The 25,218-nt window shown below is 34.2% G+C and overlaps 1 protein-coding gene across 2 annotated transcripts; it reads left to right on the top strand.

Moving 5' to 3' along the window:
- The first annotated feature begins 1,578 nt into the window (after positions 1–1,578).
- tkta (transketolase a) lies at positions 1,579–22,542 on the top strand. Of its 2 annotated transcripts, XM_067387155.1 has the most exons (14): positions 1,579–1,685; positions 3,195–3,312; positions 4,821–4,934; positions 5,176–5,273; positions 7,236–7,427; positions 8,994–9,112; positions 9,211–9,407; positions 9,486–9,650; positions 13,618–13,774; positions 14,823–14,953; positions 15,179–15,262; positions 15,479–15,572; positions 16,996–17,118; positions 20,844–22,542. In XM_067387155.1, exons 1-14 carry the CDS (start codon positions 1,579–1,581, stop codon positions 21,029–21,031), a joined length of 1,887 nt encoding a protein of 628 aa, XP_067243256.1. In that variant the 3' UTR covers positions 21,032–22,542. The 2 variants fall into 2 exon arrangements, with proteins under 2 accessions (XP_067243256.1, XP_067243257.1); XM_067387156.1 differs by lacking the exon at positions 4,821–4,934 and having other exon boundaries at positions 1,629–1,685; positions 15,179–15,271; positions 15,491–15,572.
- The last annotated feature ends 2,676 nt before the right edge of the window (positions 22,543–25,218 follow it).

The raw sequence follows: 25,218 nt of genomic DNA, 5'->3' as shown, positions 1-25,218 counted from the left end.
AATCAATCTACAGGCTTTAGATTGGTCTCGTTTTTTTCATTCGTTTCATTTGTTAACTTTAGTGAACTACATTTGTTAACAAGAACTAACTCTCACAACAGCATTTATTAATCTTCAACATTTACTAATACATTTTTAAACAAAAAAATTGTATCTGTTATCATTCGTTAATGCATTGTGAACTTTACGGAAGAGGATTAGAGCTAAGCAAAAAATAAAAAAAATAAAACCACCTCGAGATTAAAGTTGTTAAATTTCGAGAAAAAACTTGTTAAATGTCAAGAAAAAAGTCGAAATAAAATGTTGAGCATAAACTTGTTAAATTACAAGAAAAAACTTGTTAAATTTCAAGAAAAAAGTCGAGATAAAATGTTGAGAATAAAGTCATAAGATTACGAGAAAAAAGTCATTAAATTACGAGAACAAATTTGTTAAATTAAATAATTAAAAAAAAATTAAAAATAACTACTTTTTTCTCGTAATTTTATCTAGACTTTTTTCTCTAAATTTAACAAGTTTTTTCTCGTAATTTAATGAGTTTATTCTCAAAATTTAATTTCGACTTTTTTCTCGACATTTAACAACTTTAATCTTGAGATGGTTTTGTTTTTTATTATTGCTTGGCCCTAATCCTCTTCTGTATGAACTAATATGAACAAACAACAAAGAATTGTATTTTTATTAACTAACATCAACAAAAAATTAATAAATGCTGTAAAATATATTCATAATTAATAAGATTGTTATAGCTAATGCATTAACATTAACAAATGCGACCTTATTGTAAAGTGTTTACCATAAATTTGAAACAAGTAATATAAAATGTAAAAAAAATATTTTGATCTAAGTACATAAAACCCATCTGCATGTATTTTAATAATCCTAATTGAGGATACCATAGACTTCTATTGTTTTTATATAAAACTAATATTTTTATTAACTAACCCCTACAAAAATCCCCTTAATAAATACTTTTTTAGAACACACACACACACACACACACACATATATATATATATATATATATATATATATATATATATATATATAGATATATATATATATATATATATATATATATATATATAATATATTGTTAAATTAAAAAATTTATATATTATTTATTTATTTATTCTATTGTTATAATTTGAGAAATTTGTCAGATTTGGAAGTTTTGTCAGATTTGGCCACAATTTTATCCCTACACTATAGCTAATTAAACCCAAACACGCACACACACGTCCTTTACAATCTCAAAAGACTGAGGCGCATCTTTAATCTGGTAATGAGTTTAGATCCAGCAGCCAAAGGTCATAATGAGTGATTCTTCCTCTTTACTCTCTCTCTCTCTGTCTCTCTCAATCTCTCTCCTCAGCACACACCCACTTTCTCTGTCACAGCCAATGCACATTGCCTCTCGTCCTGTGTTGCACACTATAAAGTGTGTGTATGTGTGCTGGCATAAAGCAGCCTCCCTCTCCTCTCCTCCTCCTTTTTCTGTCTCTCACAGACACGCAACCAGTGCTCTCCTCAACCTCATTCTCTCCTTTCATTCTGTGGTGCTATTAGGCTGAACCCATGGAAGACTACCACAAACCAGACCAGCAGACCGTGCAGGCGCTGAGAAACATTGCCAATCGCCTCCGAATCAACTCTATCAAAGCCACCACTGCAGTGGGCAACGGGTAAGAGTTGGTACACTTTCTGCAAATACCTGTCTTTTTAATGTGACTTATTTTAACAGACAGACAGACGGATAGATAGAAAGACAGATAGAAAGACAGATAGATAGATAGATAGATAGATAGATAGATAGATAGATAGATAGATAGATAGATAGATAGATAGATAGATAGATAGATAGATAGATAGATAGACAGACAGATAGACAGATAGATAGATAGATAGATAGATAGATAGATAGATAGATAGATAGATAGATAGATAGATAGATAGATAGATAGATAGATAGACTGTTGTGTGTGAGCAAACACACTCTTGCATGCACACCCTTATGCAAGGCGTAATCTTTGTCCTCTAAACCTTAGTAGACAGATGGTGAGATGATGCTGCTAGGAAAAGGACAAATTAAATTTTATTCTGGATTTTTGAGAGTTTTTTCTGTAATTTTTTATAAATTGAACTTTAAAAATGTAATTTATTTGAACTATTTTACTTTATTTTACTAGTTTTTAACAACAACTATACTTCATGTGGGATTGATATTAATAATAATAATAATAATAATTGTTTTACAGCAATGCAATTGCAGCTAGTTCTTTTCAATTTGGGACAATTAAAAGGGTTGTTTTATAGAATACACCTATAATCAACTTTTGCAATGTTTGAGAACAATACTAAATACATAATTTAATATTAGCAATTATATTTTACATTGCTATTTAGTGAAGAAGTCTTCTTTTTTAATTTTTGTAAAGCATATGTAATGCTTCATTGGAAAATCTTTTTTGCATTTTAGTTTGACTCATTTTCTTTATTCCATGCTCCATTTCTATTTTTATAAATAAAACATTAGCATCTGTAATTATTAAAAAACATCTAAATCTGGATGATTTGAAACAGAAACTTCAATAATGTAGTACAAGTTTTTAAGACGGGTGCATGAAGATGATCGTTGTTTTCCATGACCATTGTTTCAAATGGCATGTTCTTTCCTCCAGGCAAAGTATGTTTTCTAGTGGTACTGCTGAGCTGTTATGTAAACTGCCGCATGAATCCAAATGGCGCAGTTATTCATATCTGAAATGTGTAGATGATTGAGTACATTAAATTGCATTTTAAAACACTGATTGGCAGGTGAAGATTTGATCTGATGCCGAGTCTTTCTCACAGCATGTGGTTTTTAGTGCTGTCTGTGACCTAATCTTGAAGCAGATGGATGTTAGTGGGTGGTATGATTGCTCAAAGCTTTAGATTATGCCACAAGTGCGTTGCCGGTGGGGCATCCTGGATTAAACATCACCTTTGGCGTCCTTTTGGATAGACGGTCACTAATTGTCTTATTCAAACCTGACAAGCTCAATTATATGTCTTTTGTGTGCATCTGTGTGACAATAATTTGTTTATGTTGCATAATAAACCATGGTAAAAATGTCTAAATGATTAGTTAAATATAAAACTACCACCTCTTTACCTATCCTAACCTTCAGAGTCTTTCCACTTTTATTCGGCAGGCATCCAACATCATGCTGCAGTGTAGCAGAGATCATGTCTGTGCTTTTCTTCCATACTATGAAGTACAGGCCAGATGATCCCAAGAACCCCAACAATGACCGTTTCATCCTTTCCAAGGTGAGGTTACAAGAGAAGAGACACAACTAACTGGGATTATTCAAGTGTCAGGTTTAATATTTCAAGTTTAAACCAAGATGACAGTAAGTCAGGAGAATTACATTTATTTTGTCTATTAAGTTTCCTTTCAAAAAGTACTGTGCCAGTACCATGGTACAGTGATGATAATGCCATTGCACTTTGAAATAGTGCTATTGAATGATCAACATATCTATATACAAATTGAATTTTACATCATACTCCAATGTACAGTGACGAATACCACGGTATTACGATAGTAAATGCAGAAAATACATGGTACAAAAAGCCAAAACCCTAAGGAAAATTGGGTGCAAAATGATGGACATAGGTCAGTTATGATGGTCAGTTATATACATATTGATCTTATTACCCGGCCTTGACTACCCAAAATTAAACTATAATAAATATAACTAATTGTACTACGAGTTCCATGAAAAAAACATAATTGAGTCCAAGATATAATAAGCCTATAATATAATTTATATTAAAATATAAATAAATAATAAATATAAATAATTTAAAATAAAAGTAATTATTAATTAAAATTAATAATAAAAAATACATAATAATATGCTATACTAAATATGTTTTATAATATAATGTTTTATATGTTTAAATATGTTTTAGTTTTTAATAAACATATGTTGGTTAGCAATTGTTGGATAATTGCATTATTGTGGTAATATTAATTAAATAAAATATAAATAATATAATAAAAATAATAGTAAAATTCATATAATATTATAAAATAATACAGTGCTATACTAAATAGGTTTATCAATTGTTAAACTGATATTTTAAGTTTAAGTAATTGTTTGATAATTGCATAATGGTAGTAATAAAATAAAATTAAATAAAAAAATACAAAATAAAATAAAATCAAATGCCCAATAATATAATATTGTATAATATAATAATACAGGGCTATGCTAAATATGTTTATCAGTTGAAAAAACTTTTTTCTGTCTTTTTTTTTTTTTTTTTAAAATAAGTAATTCTTTGATAACTGCATAATGGTGGTAATATAAATTAAATAAAATATAAATAATATAATAAAAAATAATATAATGTAATATATATTTTTAAGCAGTTAAGTAATTGTTGGATAATGGCATACTATGGTAATATAAATGGTAATATAAATTAAATATAAAATAATATAAAAATAATAATAAAATACATATAATATAATATAATATAATATAATATAATATAATATAATATAATATAATATAATATAATATAATATAATATAATATAATATAATTAATATAATATAATAATTCAAGGCTATGCTACATGTTAAATAAAATTAACAATTTAAAAATAATAATTAAATCCACATAATATAATATAATATAATTCAGGGCTAAATATTGTTATCAACTGTTAAACTGTCCTTTTAAGTTGTTAAGTAATTGTTGGATAATTGCATAATGGTGGCATTGTGGTTGACCCATAGATTTATTTTTAATTTCGTCCCACAGGGTCATGCGGCTCCGATCCTCTACTCTGTGTGGGTGGAAATCGGCTTCCTGAAAGAGTCTGAGCTCATGAGCATGTGTCAGGTCGACTCCACTCTGGAGGGACACCCCACACCTGTGAGTAACACACACACACTCATCTAAGACCAGACGCTCTTTTTTGACATATTCAATCAAAATGATATGAAAGTTGCCTGCTCTCAGAGCAGAAAATATTTAGGAGCACCGTGAGAAATATTGTAGTTTATTGGGTCATAAATGATTTTTCAGGTTAAACTGGCTTCAAATGCATGAGCCATTAACCAATGACAGCTGTTATTTTATGTAACACTGATGTGAGTGTGTGTGGTTTTGACAGAAGCAGCAGTTTGTGGATGTGGCCACAGGCTCTCTGGGACAAGGGCTGGGCGTAGCCTGTGGAATGGCCTATACGGCTAAATACTTTGACAAATCCAGGTAAGAATGTTACCCATAAACCCACACGTTAATGATAACTGCATATATTAGCTCTACAGTAAAAACAAACAGCTTTATAGCTTGCGATTCATTACAAACACAATCTTGATCTATTTTAAAGGGGACCTATTATGCCCTTTTTGACAGTTTTGATTTAGTTTTTGGGGTCTATTAGAATAGGTTTTCATGCTTGAATGTTAAAAAAAACACATTATTTTGCACATATTGCAGCACCTCTCTTCCCAGTCTGTCAGTAACGCTCTGTTTAGTTCCTGTCTCTATGAAGCCCCTCCTTCTGAAAAGCACAATGTTCTCTGATTGGTCTGCTGGACCGTTGTGTTGCGATTGGTCTACTGCTTCAAGCGTATTTCAGAAATGTCATGCCCTTTCCATAACCCCGAGTTTCAACCTTGCCCCTTTTTTTGCATATGCTTTGGTTGGAAATTATTGCATTGAGGAATATTGTGACGTGTTTGTTTCAGGAAGAAAACTTCACACTACAATCAAGGCATTTCAGGGAGGTTAGAAACACTGATAATAAGGGAATAAGTCCCTTTGGAGTGAATTTTTGCTTTATAACTTTGCAGACCTTTTTCATGCTCAAACATTAACTTTATACACTAAAGAAATTGGAAAATGTAAAAAAGCAGAAAAGGTCCTCTTTAAAAAATACCCTAGTGCTCAGATGCTTAAAACTTGAATATTATACGCAAAGATGCAGAAAATGTATTTATCTGAATGCTCACTACAGTCTCAAGTGTGTATGTCTGTGTGGATGCGTGCTGCAGATTTTAAGGGTGTGGAGTTTTCCCGTCAAGCTGTGCTTTCGCGATTCTTCTGCTCTAATAATCAAAGCCCCAGCGGCCGTCACACGGTTATTTTTATATCTTGGATAGAATTCAATTTATGCATAAGCATACAAATTATTCCCAAATTGAAACCTAGTTTTTGTGCAGACCTTTCAAAATGTGGCCAACTCTCTATTTATAATGCATCGTAAAAGCTCATAAATACATAATCTGTATCTGTGTGAGCGTTGCTGTGCAGAGAATGAGGAATCATGCCTGCTGTGATGTGTAAGAGCAATTTTACTCAAATCCCAGCTGATTTCTAATCAATTGAACCTATCTCTTCTCATTTGTGAAAGACGGATTTGGTGTGACAGGAAAGTGTCAGGTGGTATTAAAAAGGTGGCGGTGATGAGATTTAACACATCAGTAAGCAAGCCGAAACAAAAAATAAAGAGATGAAATAAACCAAAGTAAAATATGTTCACCACAGTTTTAGTTTTAAAATGTTCTTTAAAGTCTCATCTGCTCACCAAGGCTGCATTTATTTGATTAAAAATACATTAAAAACAGTAATATTATGAAATATTATTACAATTTACAATAACTGTTTTCTATTTGAATATATTTTAAAATAAAATTTATTCCTGTGATGCAAAGCTGAATTTTCAGCATCATTTCTCCAGTCTTCAGTGTCACATGATCCTTCAGAAATCATTCTAATATGCTGATTTGCTGCTCAAGAAACATTTCTTATTATCAGTGTTGAAAACAGTTGTGCTGCTTCATATTTTTGTGGAAACTGTGATGAATAGAAAGAGTCTGAATGGCCAAAAACCACTTTTAATAGATGAAAAAACAAAGTATATTAGGTTGAAAAGTTTTAGGAAGAGCTTGGAGACCAGAATATTGACATATATATATATATAAATATAAAAGAAACAAACACATCAAAAAAAAAAAAAAAAAAAAAATCCCCTAGCACTCAAAACACATTACCATCCACCCGAATCGTCCAAGCAACCGCATAACAATGTGCTAAAACACTCCAAACAGCTTAGCTATACAGCAACCACTAACAACACTGTTGGCATGATGGCGAATTTGCACATGCAAGCACCACGGCTTTGTCTTTACGAACGCAAAAAATGTAATTGTCCTTTCTCTTTTGCAGTTACCATGTGTACTGTTTGCTGGGGGATGGAGAAATGTCGGAGGGGGCCGTATGGGAGGCCATGTCCTTCGCTTCCTACTACCAGCTGGACAATCTGTTGGCCATACTGGACATCAACCGTCTGGGCCAGAGTGATCCAGCACCACTGCAGCACCATGTGGAGAAGTACCAGAGACGCTGTGAAGCCTTTGGGTAGGTTGGATGGAGGTGGTTAAAGGAATTTGCTCCTTCAACCCTGCTCTTGGAGACCCACTGCCCAGCAGAATTTAGTTCCAACCCTAATCAAACACATATGAAGCAGATAATTAAACTCAAAATACACAGACAGGTGTGCTGGAGCAGGTTGGAAATAAACTTTCCCAGCAACAGTGTTGAAGACCTCTGAAATAAAACTTGTAGGTTCAAACCCCAGAAAGGATGATCCATGAGATTTCACCACTGTACCTTTGGGCAAGAGAGCTTGGATACAGTAAATGACATACTGTATGGGTGAATTATGAAAAACATGCCAAGAACATGTCATATTTCAATCCTAAAAAAAAAAAAAGAAATTATATTTTCCTTGGATTTTTTGGACTGTGACGAAATGCTCATTTAGTTATTTAGTCTTATTTAGTTCATTTTATTGTTTTTAGTGAGATATAAGTGTTATTTTAGTATTAATAGCACTATTGTAGTATTTATTAATATTTTGAATTCCCTTTTATTTTTATAACTTCATTTTTTATTTAAATTTTAGTTATTTTATTATGTGCTTTTGTCATTTTTATTCTTTATTTTATATATCTATATAGCTTTAATTTCAGTTTTCGTAATTATTAGAAATTTACAAATGTTGCCTTGTCAACTGACTGAAATAAATACTTGTTTTTTCATCTAATATTTATATTTTATTTTATGCTATTTTACCTTCATTTCACTTACTGAAAAAATTTCCAGTTAACAATAACAACACTGGCAAATTAAAAATGCAACTTACTGAAATAGTTTAATTAAAAGAGTAAATACGTTTAATTTTCTTTAAGTTTAAGTTTTTCATCTAATTTTATAATTTCTATTTTATTAATTTTTTTTTTTTTTATAATTACCAAAAACATTTTTTTTAGGTAGTATTATTAGTATTAGTTAACAATAACAACACTGGGATATATATGTGTATTACATGTATATTTATGTGTGTGTGTGTGTGTGTGTGTGTGTGTGTGTGTGTGTGTGTGTGTGTGTGTGTGTGTGTGTGTGTGTGTGTGTGTGTGTACTGGTTTGACCTATATTATTAGTACCCAAAGTCCTTATATTGTAGTGGGTATTTAGGTTTTAGGCCATGCCCCCTTCATTATGAGGACATGCCGATGTCCTTATAATTCAAAACATTAAATAAACATACTAAACAATTATTAATCAAAAATGTAAAATGCAGAAAGTTTTCTGTGATGAGTAGGTTTAGGGTCAATGGCTAGAAAATGTCATTAGCTCAGTATAAAAACAATTACGCCTATGGAATGTGCTCATAATGATGGGTGTATCAATGTGTGTGTGTTTGTGGTCCTGAAAATGTCCCCACAAAGATGCCAATTTACGAAATCCCCTCAGCTTATAAATCACACTAAATGATGTTTTTTGAAAATGTAAAAATGCAGAGCATTATGAGTATAATTATGTCTATGAAATTAAAAAATATGGAAACCTAATGTGTGTGTGTGTGTGTGTGTGTGTGCAGTGTAAATTCATCAATCGGTTCATTGTTTGGTGTGTTTTCAGGTGGCATGCCATCATTGTGGATGGCCACAGTGTGGAGGAGCTGTGTAAAGCCATGAGCCAACCACGCCACCAGCCCACTGCCATCATTGCCAAGACCATTAAGGGCAAAGGCATACCTGGTACAGTATATTTCATCCTATAACGTTCCAATTTGTAATGATTTATATAACCTTTCTTTGTTCAAAAAAAACCAAAAAAAAAACGTTGTTGTCCTCAGTGGCAGAAGATAAGATGGGATGGCATGGCAAGGTGCTGTCAAAGGACATGGCAGAGAGTGTCATGAGAGACATCCAGAGCCGCATCCTCAACAGTAACAAGCGCATGTACCCGGCTTCACCCATTGAAGATGCTCCACCTGTGAGTCTGCGCAATGTCCGCATGCCCAGCGCTCCCAACTACAAACCTGGAGAGAAGGTGAGAGGTCAAGCCACGCAAAAAATATGGTTGGATGGATTATATATATGTTCTCTTCATCATGTTCTTTTCCAACAGATTGCCACCTGTAAGGCATATGGGATGGCTGTGGCCAAGCTGGGACGTTACAACGAGCGAGTGGTGGCTATGGATGTCGACACCAAAAATTTCACCTACTCTGAAATCTTTAAAAATGAGCATCCCAACCGCTTCATTGAGTGCTACAGCGCAGAGCAGAACATGGTAGGAAACTATGAAGTATTATTAAAAAATATGCCAAAAATGCCAAGTACTTCTTTTTAGGAAATCAGACTAAAAACTAGTAAAAATTTTGTAAAAATGTAATGTATATATATTTTCTGTAGCATATGTAAATGAACAATGTCTACTCATTCTCTGTGTTACTTGTACCAAGAAATTCCTGTTTATTTGTCATCAAAATTCCGCTGGATCACTCTGCGGACTTTTGACAGCTACAGGGCTTTCGGGAAATCTACAGATTATTTCCGCATTTGTCTATCCCCGCCCACAGACAGTCAGATCGACAGAGTGTTATTAACAAAACACGCTGGATACTTTACTGAAAACAAAATGTAATTGACACCTGCTAAATGTATACTCTTTGAACATGCCATGCTGAGCCGAGTAGTACCACGCAGTGCAAAAGTGCCATAAAAGTTTGCTAAGAAGTATTTCCTACTAAAGCAAGGTGGTATTTGACTGGTCAAACGTATCCATAGCGGCCTGGTGGGAGTGGCCTTGGACGGCAAAATGCCCAGTGCAGTATGGGTGTTGAAGTTTTCCTACCTATTTGGCAAAATATCGTCTGTAATTTAAACTCAAATTTCTGCATTAATTGGCTATTTTTTTTTTTTTTTTGTCTTCATATTTTTTTATTTTTTTTTTTTGTGCAGTCCTTTTTTGTTGTCTAAATTGTTTTAATAACTTTGGAAATTAGGAAGTGGATTTCTAGTTCCCAGCATGCTTTGCATAGGACTGGATAAATGTTGAAATTAAGTGTTAATTTATTTGTTTTTAGTGAAGGGAAAGACCTGTTAGTGTTTAATATCTGTTATGTTTGGCATTTAAAATATAATGTTGACGTTTTTGTGGTTACCATTGTGCTGAAGAGTAGATACATAACACTACATTGACTCTATAAGCAATGACTGTGCTAATGCCATTGACAACTAATATTTTACTTTTTCATTAAATATACATGTTAAATAAGACATGTTAGCATGTGCTATGCTAGCTGTTGATTTGATCTGAAATAGATTAATTGGTTCCAGGGCTACAACTCTGGTAGTTGTAGTGACTTAATTTTTATTATTATTATTATTATTATTATTATTATTATTATTATTATTATGTTTATGCTACAAATTATTAAGTTCATCTAACTCAGTGAGTCAGTGTAGCTTGTTAGTTGAATGTAAATTCACTCAAAGTTGTCATATCTCAAAACAATTGATGCAAACTGTTGTGTTAATTTTTTTTTGTTGTTGAGCCAACACATTATTTTTTAGAGTGTTCATAAACAGCCAAGTCTTATTGAAAGCCTGTTTTGTCAGCTGTGAAGTGCCCCTTTAATTGCTACATTTTGGCTCCCTTGACAGTTTTAAAAGCCAAATCAAAGGTCTGCACATTTGAAAGACTAGCTTAGTGAATGAAATATCCTTAAACACTCCGTAGATTGTTCTCATAAAGTAGAGCTATGGGATTGGCCACGTAAAATGCCCCTCAAAGCATCTAAGTCGCTGGTTTGTTGAATAATACATGCGCTCTATCCATAATGCAGCAGTGAAGATGTGACCCACTTACGCTCCATTTTGCACCACGCCCTGCTGCAGTGCCTTTCCCAGAGAAGCCATGCAGAAAACCCGCACTGCCTTCGTTTCATCTCATAAGCACATTCTTTATGATCTGTGCTGTAAGCCAAAATATTTCTGCTTTGTCTCTACATAGTAATTGTTCCCTTGGTACATGTGGTAGGTAAAATGTAGGTCACTCATTTGTCATTTAGAGTTTTGGGACATGATCGTGACTGACGTGCTGAAAATCTAAATACTAATTAAATGGTCAGAGTTCATATCTGTTCCACACAGTTAACCAATCAGAAGCAATACTAAGGCCAATTAGAGGACATATACTAATAGATCCTAGCATGCATACTAATGAGGGAGTCGTGCACTACAGTCAGTCTGTCAACGACTACAATGACTGTAGTTGTTGATAGCTTAACGATATAATGCAGGGGCTTCAAGAAGTATTTGGATACTTAATCCACATTTTAAATGTATACATGCAATTGCATTAGGTGAGAAAATATAGTCAAACCAAGATTTATTCAGACACCTTGAACATTTCATTCATTAATACAGTTTGTTAACTATAGTTTTAAAAAATGGTAATAAAATATGACAAGATCTCAGAGTTAAACTGTCAGAAAAAATTAATCTTAATTATGTCAGAAAACACTCAAGCAAAACATGGTCAGGTCAAAGTGTCTGAATAATTTTTGGTTCCAAATTTTTTATCAGTTTTACTGGTAGTCCATTATATGAAATTTCTTTTGGTATAATATGTCACAGTTTACTTTATTTTGCTGTCCTAACTTATATAAATGAACTGCACCCACTGGTAAAAATATATAAATATATATATATATATATTTTGACTGTATGTATTTTAAAGAAAAAAATAGCTTATATGTTGCAAGCAAAACATATTTCAAGCAAAACTCAAAACATTATAAGAACATTATATATATATATATTCAACAATGATTAATTTGATATATACAGTGGCATGAAAAAGTATGTGAACCCCTTGCAGAATTTGTGAAAATGAGAATTATTTTAATAAAATAAGAGGGATAATAAAAAATGCTTGTTATTTTTTGTTTAGTACTGTCCTGAGTAAGATATTTTACATGAAAGATGTTTGCATTTAGTTCAGTTTTCACCCCTCAGCTCTTAATGCATCACGTTTCCTTCTGGAGCATCAGCGAATGTTTGAACCTTTTTTAATAGTTGAGTTTGAGTCCCTGAATTATCCTCAGTGTGAAAAGATGAATCTCAAAATCATACAGTCACTGCTGGAAAGGGTTCAAATATGCAAAATGCTTGAAAACTGATGAATCTGCAGGAGCTGGAGGATTTTTCTGAAGAACAGAGCTCAGTTTAACTGCTCAGAACAAACAAGAGACTCATGAACAACCATCACAAAACATAAAAACAGTCGTGGATCATCAGGTAACCACACACAGTATTGAGAATCAATGGTTCACATACTTATGAATGGGGTTATTTTAATAAATTCAGCTATTGTTTTGTCTTGTGAACTAAATGCAAACATCTTTTATATAAAATACCTTACTCAGGACAGTACTAAACAAAAAATAACATGCATTTTTTATTATCCCTCTTATTTTATTAAAATAATTCTCATTTTCACAGATTCTGCAAGGGGTTCACATACTTTTTCATGCCTGTGTGTGTATATATATATATTTATATAGTGTATATATTTTAGCCTTTATTGTGGCCGAGGCTCTGTTATATTCTAGATGATGAGTCGCATGGAGAGGATTTGATACAGGAAACAGGAAATGATAGCGAGTGTGTGAGCTGCATGTTGATAATTCCTTTGAAATGAAGAATAAAATGGAGTTCTTGTTTAGCAGATTCCATGTGTCTCTTCTCTAGTATATTACAACCTACTAAAGAATGAGGGGGTATGACCTATTAAACTACCTATGTCTGATGCATCTGCCTGTATATTACAAAATATTATGCCTTTTGGTTTGGATCATTTCTTTTAAAGTATTTCAAAATAAAGTGGTTATATCAGGGGTGTCCAATCCTGCTCCTGAAGGGCCAATATCCTGCAGGGTTTAGCTCCAACCCTAATTAAACACACCAGAACCAGCTAATCAAGGTCTTGCTGGCGATACTAGAAACTTCCAGACAGGTGTGTTGAGGCAAGTTGGAGCTAAACTCTGCAGGTCTTTGGCCCTCCTGGATTGAGTTTGTTTGTTAGGGTTGCTTTTGTTAAAAGTTTTTAACAAAGTTTTTGCTTTCTAAAGTTTTTGCCTGTCATTATCCACCACATGAAAACCATATGTCTGATTAGTAAGAAAGTATGTTTGTATCGGAAATGTTGTAGGATCAGAATGTGATTTCATAACGTCATCCATCTCTCACAGGTCAGCGTTGCCACAGGCTGTGCCGCACGTGAGCGAAACATCGTGTTCGCCAGCAGCCTGGCCACCTTCTTCACCCGCGCATATGACCAGCTCCGCATGGCTGCCATCTCAGACAGCAACATAAACCTCTGTGGTTCCCACTGCGGCCTGTCCGTCGGTAAGAAGTGCCTCGTTTGTTTCACAGGCCACAATCTAAGCCCCACCCCCTTCTAACAGACAGGTTCACTCTCCAATCAAAATGCTTCCTTTTAAGCCCTGCCCATTTCTTGCACCTCCCATGGAGTGCATTAGTCCCCACCCACTTTTTCAGTGGCCTTGGTTCTGGAAGTATTTTTTCCATTCATTTTACCCTTAAGGATTTAAAGAGTTATAAGCCATTAAAACAAACCAACCAGCTATAAGGTGAATCGCAACATTGCAAACTTTCATTTAAAGCATTTGAAAATGTAATAAAAAGACAAGACTTGTGTACGTAACTGCTTTAATGAGGGAAAGAACTGTTGAAAATTGTTGATTATATCTATATAAACAATATATTTTAAGTGTAATTCAAAATTATATATATACATACATATATATTTTGGTGTGATTTCTAATTGGTGGAATTATGTACGGCATCATGGGTAATGTAGTTTCCCACCACAAATCCAGCTGTTAAACATGATTATTTTAAAAATAATGCAGGCTGAAGGCAAACAAAAGCATGCTTCAGAACTCACAGCAGGTTTGTCTTTACAGATTGTTAAAAATCAATTTCCTTATGAAGAAAATGAATGAGTTTTTACTTCCGGAAGCCGACTGTCGCACTCTATTCTCTTCTCTCACACACTGCAGCTGTGACTCTAACTATGATGTTTTTGAATAGATTTGTGAGCAATTCACCCCTTCTTTCCTAAATCTGTCTTTCTAATGTGTGTTTTGTTCTCCTGGTCGTCTGGAGGTGGTGCGACTCTTAGCACAACCCCTTCTCCCTCTCTCCCTCCCCCTGTGTATCTCGGAGGCTGTCTCCGGGTGACCCGGCATCCCCTCCGTTAGCACAGGTACACTGCATGCCACTCCGTCTGTCGTTACACCTGCCTGACTGCCTGTCTGTCTGCTCGAATGTCGCATGTGTGTGCACCTGCCTCACATATCCGATGTGCAAATGCTGTTCGGTCTAAATTAATAGTGGCAGTATGTGGCTGGTGTGTGTTTGTGTGCTTCAGGAGAGGACGGACCGGCCCACATGGGGCTGGAGGACATGGCTATTTTTAGAGCCATCCCCACTGCCACCATTTTCTACCCCAGTGATGCCATGTCTACTGAAAAGGCTGTGGAGCTTGCAGCCAACACAAAGGTTGGCATGTTATATCTCCTATTATGAGTGGTCGAACAATAGAGATTGTTTAATAACTGAATTGAAAATGCTAGATAGATATACAGATAGATAGACTGTAAAGACTGTCAGATAGACAGATACTGTACATAGATTACAATGAATCGAAAGGGAGACAATTCTAATAATAATCCTATTAAAAACTATAAGAAAAAGTATTTATATTTTGTTTATTTCTTTCTTTAGGGTGTGTGCTACATCAGGACCACTCGTCCAGAGACTGCAATCATTTACAACAGCAATGAGGACTTCCATGTTGGCCAAGCCAAGGTAAAGCATGTCCCTTTGTCAACATTCGATATTTAATATGTTTTGGTACATTTTACTACTAATAAATATTTTGGAGTCTGATTGAGATATAAAATAGATTCCAATCAATCTCAACTCAATCATACATTTATATAAATTCACTGTGGTTAGCGGCATTTTTAATATTTTATGAGGATGTATGATAATGTGCCGCAAATGTATAAATTACCTGATCAGGTGGTGTGCCAGAGTAAGGAAGATCAAGTTACAGTGATCGGAGCTGGACTGACCCTCCATGAAGCTCTGGCAGCAGCTGAGTACCTCAAAAAAGGTAAAATCCTGAAAAAATAAATATATATATATATATATATAGCAAAATAAAGTAAACTGTGACATATTATACCCAAAAATTCTTCATACAGTGGACTACCTGTAAAATTGATACAAATTTGGGAAAAAAAAAATTCAGACACTTTGACCTGACCACGTTTTGTTTAAGTGTTATTTGACATAATTAAGATTATTTTTTTCTGACAGTTTAACTCTGAGACCTTGTCAAATTTTATTACAATTTTTTTAAACTACAGTGAATAAACTGTATTAATGACTGAAATGTTCAAGGTGTCTGAATAAATTTGTTTGACTATATATATATATATATATATATATATATATATATATATATATATATATATATATATATATATATATATATATATATATATATATATATATATATATATATATATAGTAGCCAAGAGTGATGTCAAGGAGGGGATAATTGTTTTTTATGACCCTACAAGTTCGATTAAATGATCAAAATATGAGGAAAGTATTTTATTTTTTTTAAATGTTTTGTTTTAAGTGTATTAAGCTTTAAGTATGAAGGAAAAGCAAAACACAAAACTTGGTTAAGGTATTTATCTTATTTTGCAAAAAAAAGGCTACAAAACTACAGCTACAGATGTTATTTTGCTATGCAAATAATTGCAGAGAAAAACAAAAAGCTCATAGGAAATGCATACATTGCCTACAACGTAATCAGTTATTAATATTTTATTGGTTCTCTCTTGTTTTTGCATGTCTTTATAATTTCTAAGAATAACAGCCTGGCCAAAAATGATGTCCGCACAATTTGGCATGTTTCATTGCATTATCACAAATAAAACAATTGACTCCACACACAACTATGTAATATTATTCAAATAAAAAATGTTAAGATTTAATAAAGGGTGAAGATGTCAATTTTCTTAGACCAGACTTCACCTTTTGGCCACTACTCTATATCATGGCCATGAATAAGAATTTGTTTCCTCGTTTTAGTTAAAGGGATAGTTCACCCAAAAATTCTGTCATCATTTACTCACCCTCAAGTTGTTTCAAACCTGTATGAGTTTCATTCTTCTGTTGAACACAAAAGAAGATATTTTAAAGAATGTTTGAAACCAGACAGTATTTTTTTTCCTACTATGAAAGTGAATGGGTTCCATTAACTGTTTGGTTACCAACATTCTTCAAAATATCTTCTTTTGTGTTCAACAGAAGAAAGAAACTCATACAGGTTTGAAACAACATGAATGTGAGTAAATAGGTGAACTATCCCTTTAATTGTGGCCACGGAACAAATTCTTAATTGTTTTCCCACGTCGTCCATAGTCTATCTCCCATTCAACTTTTCTTTCATATTCACTTGTTATTGTGATGTTGCTATATATACTCTCCACCTGACATGTGCTGTGTGTGTCATTCTACAGAGAAGATTTACATCAGAGTGATCGATCCATTTACAATCAAACCCCTGGATGCCAAAACCATCATCGACCATGTGCGCGTCACCCGGGGGCGTGTCATCACGGTTGAGGATCACTATTATGAAGGTAGGTTTCAAGCTTATTGCACATTATCCCTTGTCTCAGGCACACATTTCGGCATGGCTACACATCAAAGTGGCATGAACAGCACGTCCAACAGAGGAGGGTTGTATCGGTCAGTGAGGCCTTGAGTGAGGTTGTGGCAGTGTGCAATTGGCTGGCTGGAAGAAACATGATGTGTTGGCTAATTGTCATTGGATCAGGGAGCGAGAGGCATTGTGTTGTCATGATCGGTTGATTTTTTTTTTTTTTTTGGCTGTGTCTCATTCTGTTCATTCAGGGGAAAAAAGACACAGAGAAGCGAAGGGCTGTCAGGTCTCCTTAAGCAAACGTACGCCCTCAGGGCTTGTTGTGACCTAGATAACACAGACGGCCCTGGACCTGGCATTGCTGCCTGCGTGCCAGAGGAGGAGTGAGGCTGGACGAGAGAGAGAGAGAATTTAACATCCAAATTCATTCTGAAAGCAAACATCCCCTCTGCCCCGCGGGAGAGAAAGAGGATAGAGATGGACAGAGAGAACATGTGATTGCAGCAAGGTTGAAAGCAGGGGCATGCAGGGATGAAGAGATTTGGATAGTCTATTAAGGCATGATGTCTGACATCTGAACATAATATATGTATTTTTTAAAAAGCAAAACATGTTGCAGAAGGGTCAAACAGTGACCTTTATGCACAGGTGAATGCTAATTTAAAATGAGAGATCAATTCTAATATGCTTCATTAATGATAAAAATGAAAATTATTCCATGATTTACTCACCTCAAGTCATCCTAGGTGTATATGACATCTTTTTTCAGACAAACACAATCGGAGATATATTTAACAATATCCTGGTTCTTCCAAGCGTTGTAATGGCAGTGAATGGGGGGTCCGATTTTGAAGCAAAAAAAATGCAATCATCCATCGTAAAAGTACTCCACATGGTTCTTTCTCTCGTTAAAGAAGTTAAGTACACAGGTCTGGTCTTTTTGACACATTTTCAAATGCTTTAAATGAAAGTTTGCAATGTTGCGATTCACCTTATAGCTGGTTGGTTTGTTTCATGGCTTATAACTCTTTAAAAAAAAACTTTTTTTTAAAATCCTTATGGGTAAATATTAAAAAGTTAATAAAGACTTTCTGAAGTGTAGCAATGGGTTTTTGTGGAAAAAAAAAAAAAATCTGTATTAAAACATTATTAACTATAATAACTAGCTTTAGGCAGACGGCTGGAAGAGTAACCCCTGACCCGACGCATGATGTAATGACGAACACGGAGCCTGGCCAAATTAGACACATAAAACGAGGAATTTTAAAGGTGCCCTAGAATTACAAAATTGAATTTATCTTGGCATAGTTGAATAACAAGATTTCAGTACATGGAAATGACATACAGTGAGTCTCAAACTCCATTGTTTCCTCCTCCTCCTTACATAAATCTCATTTGTTTAAAAGACCTCCGAAGAACAGGCGAATCTCAACATAACACCAACTGTTACGTAACAGTCGGGATCATAAATATGTACACCCCCAATATTTGCACATACCAGCTCATGTTCAAGGCATTACACAAGGGCAGGCAGTATTAACGTCTGGATCTGTGCACAGCTGAATCATCAGACTAGGTAAGCAAGCAAGAACAATAGTGAAAAATGGCAGATGGAGCGATAATAACTGACATGATCCATGATAACATGATATTTTTAGTGATATTTGTAAATTGTCTTTCTAAATGTTTCGTTAGCATGTTGCTAATGTACTGTTAAATGTGGTTAAAGTTACCATCGTTTATTACTGTATTCACGGAGACAAGAGCGTCACTATTTTCATTTTTAAACACTTGCAGTCTGTATAATTCATAAACACAACTTCATTCTTTATAAATCTCTCCAACAGTGTGTAATGTTAGCTTTAGCCATGGAGCACTATCAAACTCATTCAGAATCAAATGTAAACATCAAAATAAACACTGTACTTACGCGATTAGACATGCTGCATGTAGAACACTTTGTAAAGATCCATTTTGAGGGTTATATTAGCTGTGTGAACTTTGTTTATGGTGTTAAAGGCAAGCGCAAGCTCTGTGGGTGGGGAGTGTGAGCATTTAAAGGGGCCGCAGCCTGAATCGGCTCATATTTAATGATGCCCCAAAATAGGCAGTTAAAAAATTTTATAAAATATCTATGGGGTATTTTGAGCTGAAACTTCACAGACACATTCAGGGGACACCTTAGACATCTTTTTTTTACATCTTTTAAAAAGACGTTCTACGGCACCTTTAAATAGAAATGTCAGAGTATTTCGATATAAGAGAAGAGGAGCTTGAATTTGTTGCCCAGCCCTATTTGTTTAAATCTTGAGAGGCGTCTAAGCTTACGATACTCCTACATCCTGCGTCATAAATCGCATCAGGGGTTACTCTTGTTGCACAGTATGTGTACGGTCATCTGCCAGAAGCTAGTTATTTTAGATTATGAAGTTTTAAATATGGATATTTTTCTTACAAAAACACATTGGTTTGCTTCAAAAGACCTTTATTAACCCGCCGGAGCTGTATGGAGTACTTTTACAATGGATGGATGCACTATTTTTGGCTTCAAAATTGGACCCCCCATTCACTCCCATAATAAAGCTTGGAAGAGCTAGGGCATTTTTAAATATATCTCCGACTGTATTTGATTGAAAGAAGAAAGTCATATAAACCTTGGATGGCTTAAGGGTGAGTAAATCATAGGGTAATTTTCATTTTTGGGTGAACTATCCATTTAAGCTGGTCTGTTTTGCTGGTTTTGGGTATTGTCATCTGGCAACCAATTAACCAGCATGAGACCAGTTTAAACCAGATAACACCAGCAAACAACCTCAGACTCTTTTTTTTCTTTAAAAAAAAATAATACTTTAATTCAGCAGGGATAAATTAAATTGATCAAAAGTGACAGCGAAGACATTTATAATGATTTATGTTTCAAATAAATGCTGTTTTTTAACTTTCTATTCATCAAAGAATCCTGAAGAAAATTAAGGTTTCCACAAAAATGTTTTCAACATTGAACATTTCTTGAGCACCAAATCAGCATATTAGAATGTTATATGAGGTAAAAGAGTATTTTTTTTACATTACAACAAGAAATTACATTGTATAAAATTCTATGGGCCAGATTTACTAACAGCCTGTTTGGCATTAAAAAACTACTGTCGGGATTTACTAAAGACACGCAGTGAAAAATAAGCCACTGAAAAGGTGTGAGCACAGTTATTTTTGCAGCTGATGTTATTGCACATGCATTTGTAGGAGTCTCCTTTTCAGACGCAAAATTTATGGGAGGAGAGTATTTAAATGAATCATGCAAGGTCATTTACTAAGGTTTGCGCTAGTCAATTTACTGTTATTTGCCCCATTATTATTTACTGCCCCAAAACAGCATGTCTTAAACCAGACACTAATTTGTGTTGCTCTTGGTAGATTAGGTTGGTCTTTATTAAAATGATCCGCTGCATCTGTGTTCTTTAATTTGCACGTCGTCGGATTATCACGCACACAAATTTCCATTCCTATTCCTATTGCGCTCTCTTTCTAATTTGCCCTGTTTAGTAAGTCTGGCACTTAGTCCCTACACAACTGACCTCACAAAGACAAGACATGATTTCCCTATTTCAATGATATCTGTCAGAAAGTAGGCTAATTTTGTGTGGTATTGCTTAAAAATCACTTACAGCCCCATTATCATATTTACATGCTGTAATTGCACAGGTGGCCTGGGGGAGGCGGTGTGCTCCGCTATCGTGAATGAGCCTGGCTTCACTCTCCAGCGTCTGGCTGTCACTCACGTTCCCCGCAGCGGCAAGATGTCTGACCTTATCAAAATCTACGGCATTGACCGCGACTCCATCGCACAGATGGTCAGGAAGATGCTCAGCAGCTCGGCCAACGCCAAGTGAACCTGTTCTCTTTGCCCCGCCCACTCCATCCAAATCAATTGAATAACCAGCTCCACAAACACTGTCACAAGACTCCTCCTCTTCAGATTGTGGCCCCTCCCTCCACCTCGTTCACTGTGAATGACCCTAATGTGAGTATACTAGTAATGTGAGATATGTGGTGTACATTTTAAAGTAACGTTCACATTTCATTTTTTGTTTTCCTTGCTAATTCTTCAAAAGTTTGGGGTAAGATTTTCTTTTTTAAAGAAATTAATACTTTTATTCAGCAATGATGCATTAAATTGATCAAAGGTGACAGTAAAGACATTATGTTATAAAAGTTTTCTATTTCAAATAAATGCTATTCTTTTCTATTCATCAAAGGATCCTGAAAGAAATGTAGTGTTTCCACAAAAATATTAAGCAGCACAACTATTTCCAACATTGATAATAATAAGAAATCAGCATATTAGAATGATTTCTGAAGGATCATGTGACTCTGAAGACTGGAGTAATGATGCTTTGATATCACAGGAATAAATTACATTTTAAAACATAATAAAGTAGAAAACAGTTATATAATTTTTTTTTAAGAATATTTCACAATATTACTATTTACACTGTTTTATTGATTGAACAGATGCAGCCTTGGTGAGAATCAGAGATTTCTTTCAAAAACATTAAAAATCTTACCTACTTCACACTTTTGAATGCTAGTTTACATACAAATAAACATACAGGAGTCCTTTTCTAGCTCTACTCCTGTGCTAACAGTCACTGACAGTGTAAAATCAACATTTGCAACCATTTTTACTCACATAATGTGATGTATTTCAAGCAACACAGGTTTTTAAATGAGAAAAATATTGAAGTAGGGAATTTGATTTTGTCCATCTGGAATTAACTGAATTATGAAAGGACTTGAAAGCAAACAATTTAGTGTTGAATTGAAACTCAAAGGTTAGCGATGCTTAGACGTATTTTACACCATCATCTCAGAAAACGTCAGTATGCTGTATAATGTGTCACTTGTGTTTTTAACTGTCATTTGATAAGACCCAACAATAAAATTGTTTGCATATTTTAATACTTTTATATTGTTATGGTGTAGCTATGACAACGGGCGGGGCTGGATTTCACAGGAACAGATATGTGTGTGAAAAATGATTTGATGTTACATTAGAGTGTAGTCTTAAGAAAAAAAGAAAAAGACAATCAAATGAGAATGTCAGTAGGGTGCTTTGATTCAAAGTGTTCAGTTGATGGTTGTCTTCTGTGAAACCGTTTGTAGTTTGGTCTCTATGTTTACAAAGATGGAGTAGCATTTTTGTGGTGTTATAAGCATGAAACTTGAGAAGATGAGAGATGGATGGAACCATCAGCGTCCGGAACGTGCTGTTATATCTGAACTTTAATCTACAACAAACACTTCCTCTGTTATTTTTCTATGTATCTCAACAAGTCATTGATTAAAGCCCTCTTCATTTGAGTTTGAGAGTTAATGAATGTGTCGCCTGTTTTATTCACACTAATAGGAGAGGCGCCGGGGCTAGTTGTCACAAGCTTCAGTGAATTTCTTGGGAGGGTTTATTTTAGAAAGTAAGTTTTGAGCATTTCCATGGCACAGGTCATTTAAGAACACACAAGCCACTATTGGGGCATGTTGTCACGCTCTTTGGGGTAAGTTGTCTCAGTGGGAACCTGCTGTATATTAAAAGAAATGAGAAGAATGCATTTATTTGCTATATAAAATGCCTACAATACTAAACTTTACTTTTATACAAAGTGAAAAAGGCATCTTTCACAACATTTATGTAGAATGTATAGGCCTATTATAGTCCATTTAATAGGTTTTCAGTAAACAAATAAACTATACTTTTATATAAAGTAAAAAAGAGACATCTTCTACATCATTTATGTAGAATGTATTATTCTATCTTATTATATTGAATTATTGTAAAGGTGACGCGGAAATGGCGAAACAGCGTTTTCATTACTCAACAGGTGAGTAAGGTATTTTATTACACACAAATTTTGCCTGAGTTTATTGTAATACATGCAGTTTTGTTTTTAACCACTAGAGGGACAAAAGTTACATAGTGTACCTGTAAACAACACGAAACAACAAAATGTAAAAGGTAACATAAATAAGAAAACAATATTAATACATTGTTTTGGAGGCAGATATTGTAATTAGTACAAAATTAAATCACATTTGCATTGTTATAAATGTGGATGAATGCACAGATGGACACCTGCAACAGACATTGACAATGATCATATTTCTGGTATAAAAAGTACTACTACTACTAATAATAATATTAAAATTAAATCAGATAAAAAAATAAATAAATTTTTCCTTTCTTACCTTTAGTGAACACTAATTTAATTTCAGTGACGGTAACGCCATCTCCTCCTATTTAAAAACCAGGAACAGTAAACTCTTTGTAGGGTGAATACATGCTACTCCAATGCCACACATGACGAATCCCTGCAGTATAATTCATATAAGGTCCAATACATAATCAAGACAAAGTTCTCACCGTAGAGCATTATATCTGCGTACTGCTCCTCTTAAGGCAAACACAACGAGGCCCCAGCCACAAGACAGTGTATAAACTGAAAAAAAAAAAGTTTAAAACTTAGATTATTTCATTATATTATTGCATTATATACACTACTGTTCGAAAGTTTGGGGTCAGTAAGATTATTTGATGTTTTTGAAAGCTGTTCTCTTATGCTCACCAATATATAAAGTTCAAAAGAACAGCATTTATTTGAAAACAGAAATATCCAGTATACAAATATGTTCAATTTAATGCATACTGACCCCAAACTTTGTATTACTATTTAATGTATTTGTGAAATAAACAGTAATTCCAAAATGCATAAGGGGCACCAACTAGAAGATGTGCTTTTGAAACTGTGAGCTGGAAGGAAGAGGTGCGGTGTGGTTTCAGGGCACCACAAAGAAACCTTGTGTTGTCTTTGTTATAAAGATGTGTGGTTAACATACCATGATAAGATCTGAGATGGAGGATGGTCACAAATAAAGCCATACAATAACCCCAGACGACATCTGAAGAAGATATTTTATATTAAAAAAAAACATTTATTTATTTAGTTATTTTTTTATTTATCAAATGGCCTGAAGAATGGGCAACTTGTCTGAAGACAATAAAGTTACCTTTCCAGTGGTAAGGTCGACCCTTACATCTCCTGGTATGTGCTGGCAAACCTGTTAAAAGTTAGTTAAATGTAATTTTAATGGCCTTTAAATCAATGTTGTGCATTTATTTATTTACATTTAGATTTGAAATCTTCCATTTTGCACTCTGATTCATTTTAATAACACATCTTACCAAAGGATGCACCCACAAATTCAAACGTTACTGTGAAGAACACACCAAGAACTGACGGCACCACAATGGCTAGAAAAGATGAACATTTTGAAAAAAATATCATGATTGACTCAAAGATACATGTTGATTTATCAAGTAAGGAGGCACTTAAAAAAAAAAAAACATTTCAAACACTTTTTTTGTCATTAAAAACACTTCAAACAAACCTTTTGAAAGTGTGTTTTCCTCGTGTGTAAGACTTTGTAGATAAAAGAAATGTACATTTAAGACGGTAACTGTAACAATAATGATAAACATAGAGTTCTAAAATCGTTCTAAATATAAAAGAATTTCAGAGTTCACACCACAACTGTAACAATAGCTGCACAGAGTATCAGTATCGTTCAGAACGAAAGTGATTCCAAGTGATTTTTATTTCCAGGTGATGAACGATAAAAACATTGACAGCCAATCAGAATCCACCCAGCTTTAAAGAGCTCGAGCATTTAAAGCGACAGACGACAAAATTGCAGCGCGCGATTATAATAAACAAAGTTATCGTTCTTGGTGTGAACAGGCCTTTAATTGTGAAGAAATAAAAGATTGTAATGATAGTTTCAGTACACCACACCCTTCAGTTCAAAGTCTGAAGAACTAGTGCACACACTAGCCTACCTATAAAACAGGTTGACACATTGTGCTGTTCATACTGGAACAAACAAAAAATACTTCTTACAGTAAAATGGCCTGTACAGTAATAGTCCACAGCCCAGGCCAAAGCAGATAGAGAAAAAATGGTGATATTTATCTGCAGGGAAAGTCAGTAACATTAATAAATATTTATAAAACTTTCAGTTCTGATTT

Source organism: Chanodichthys erythropterus, chromosome 6 (assembly GCF_024489055.1).
Source record: "Chanodichthys erythropterus isolate Z2021 chromosome 6, ASM2448905v1, whole genome shotgun sequence".
NCBI classification, from domain to species: Eukaryota; Metazoa; Chordata; class Actinopteri; order Cypriniformes; family Xenocyprididae; genus Chanodichthys; species Chanodichthys erythropterus.
This window is presented reverse-complemented; position numbering and strand designations above follow the sequence as displayed.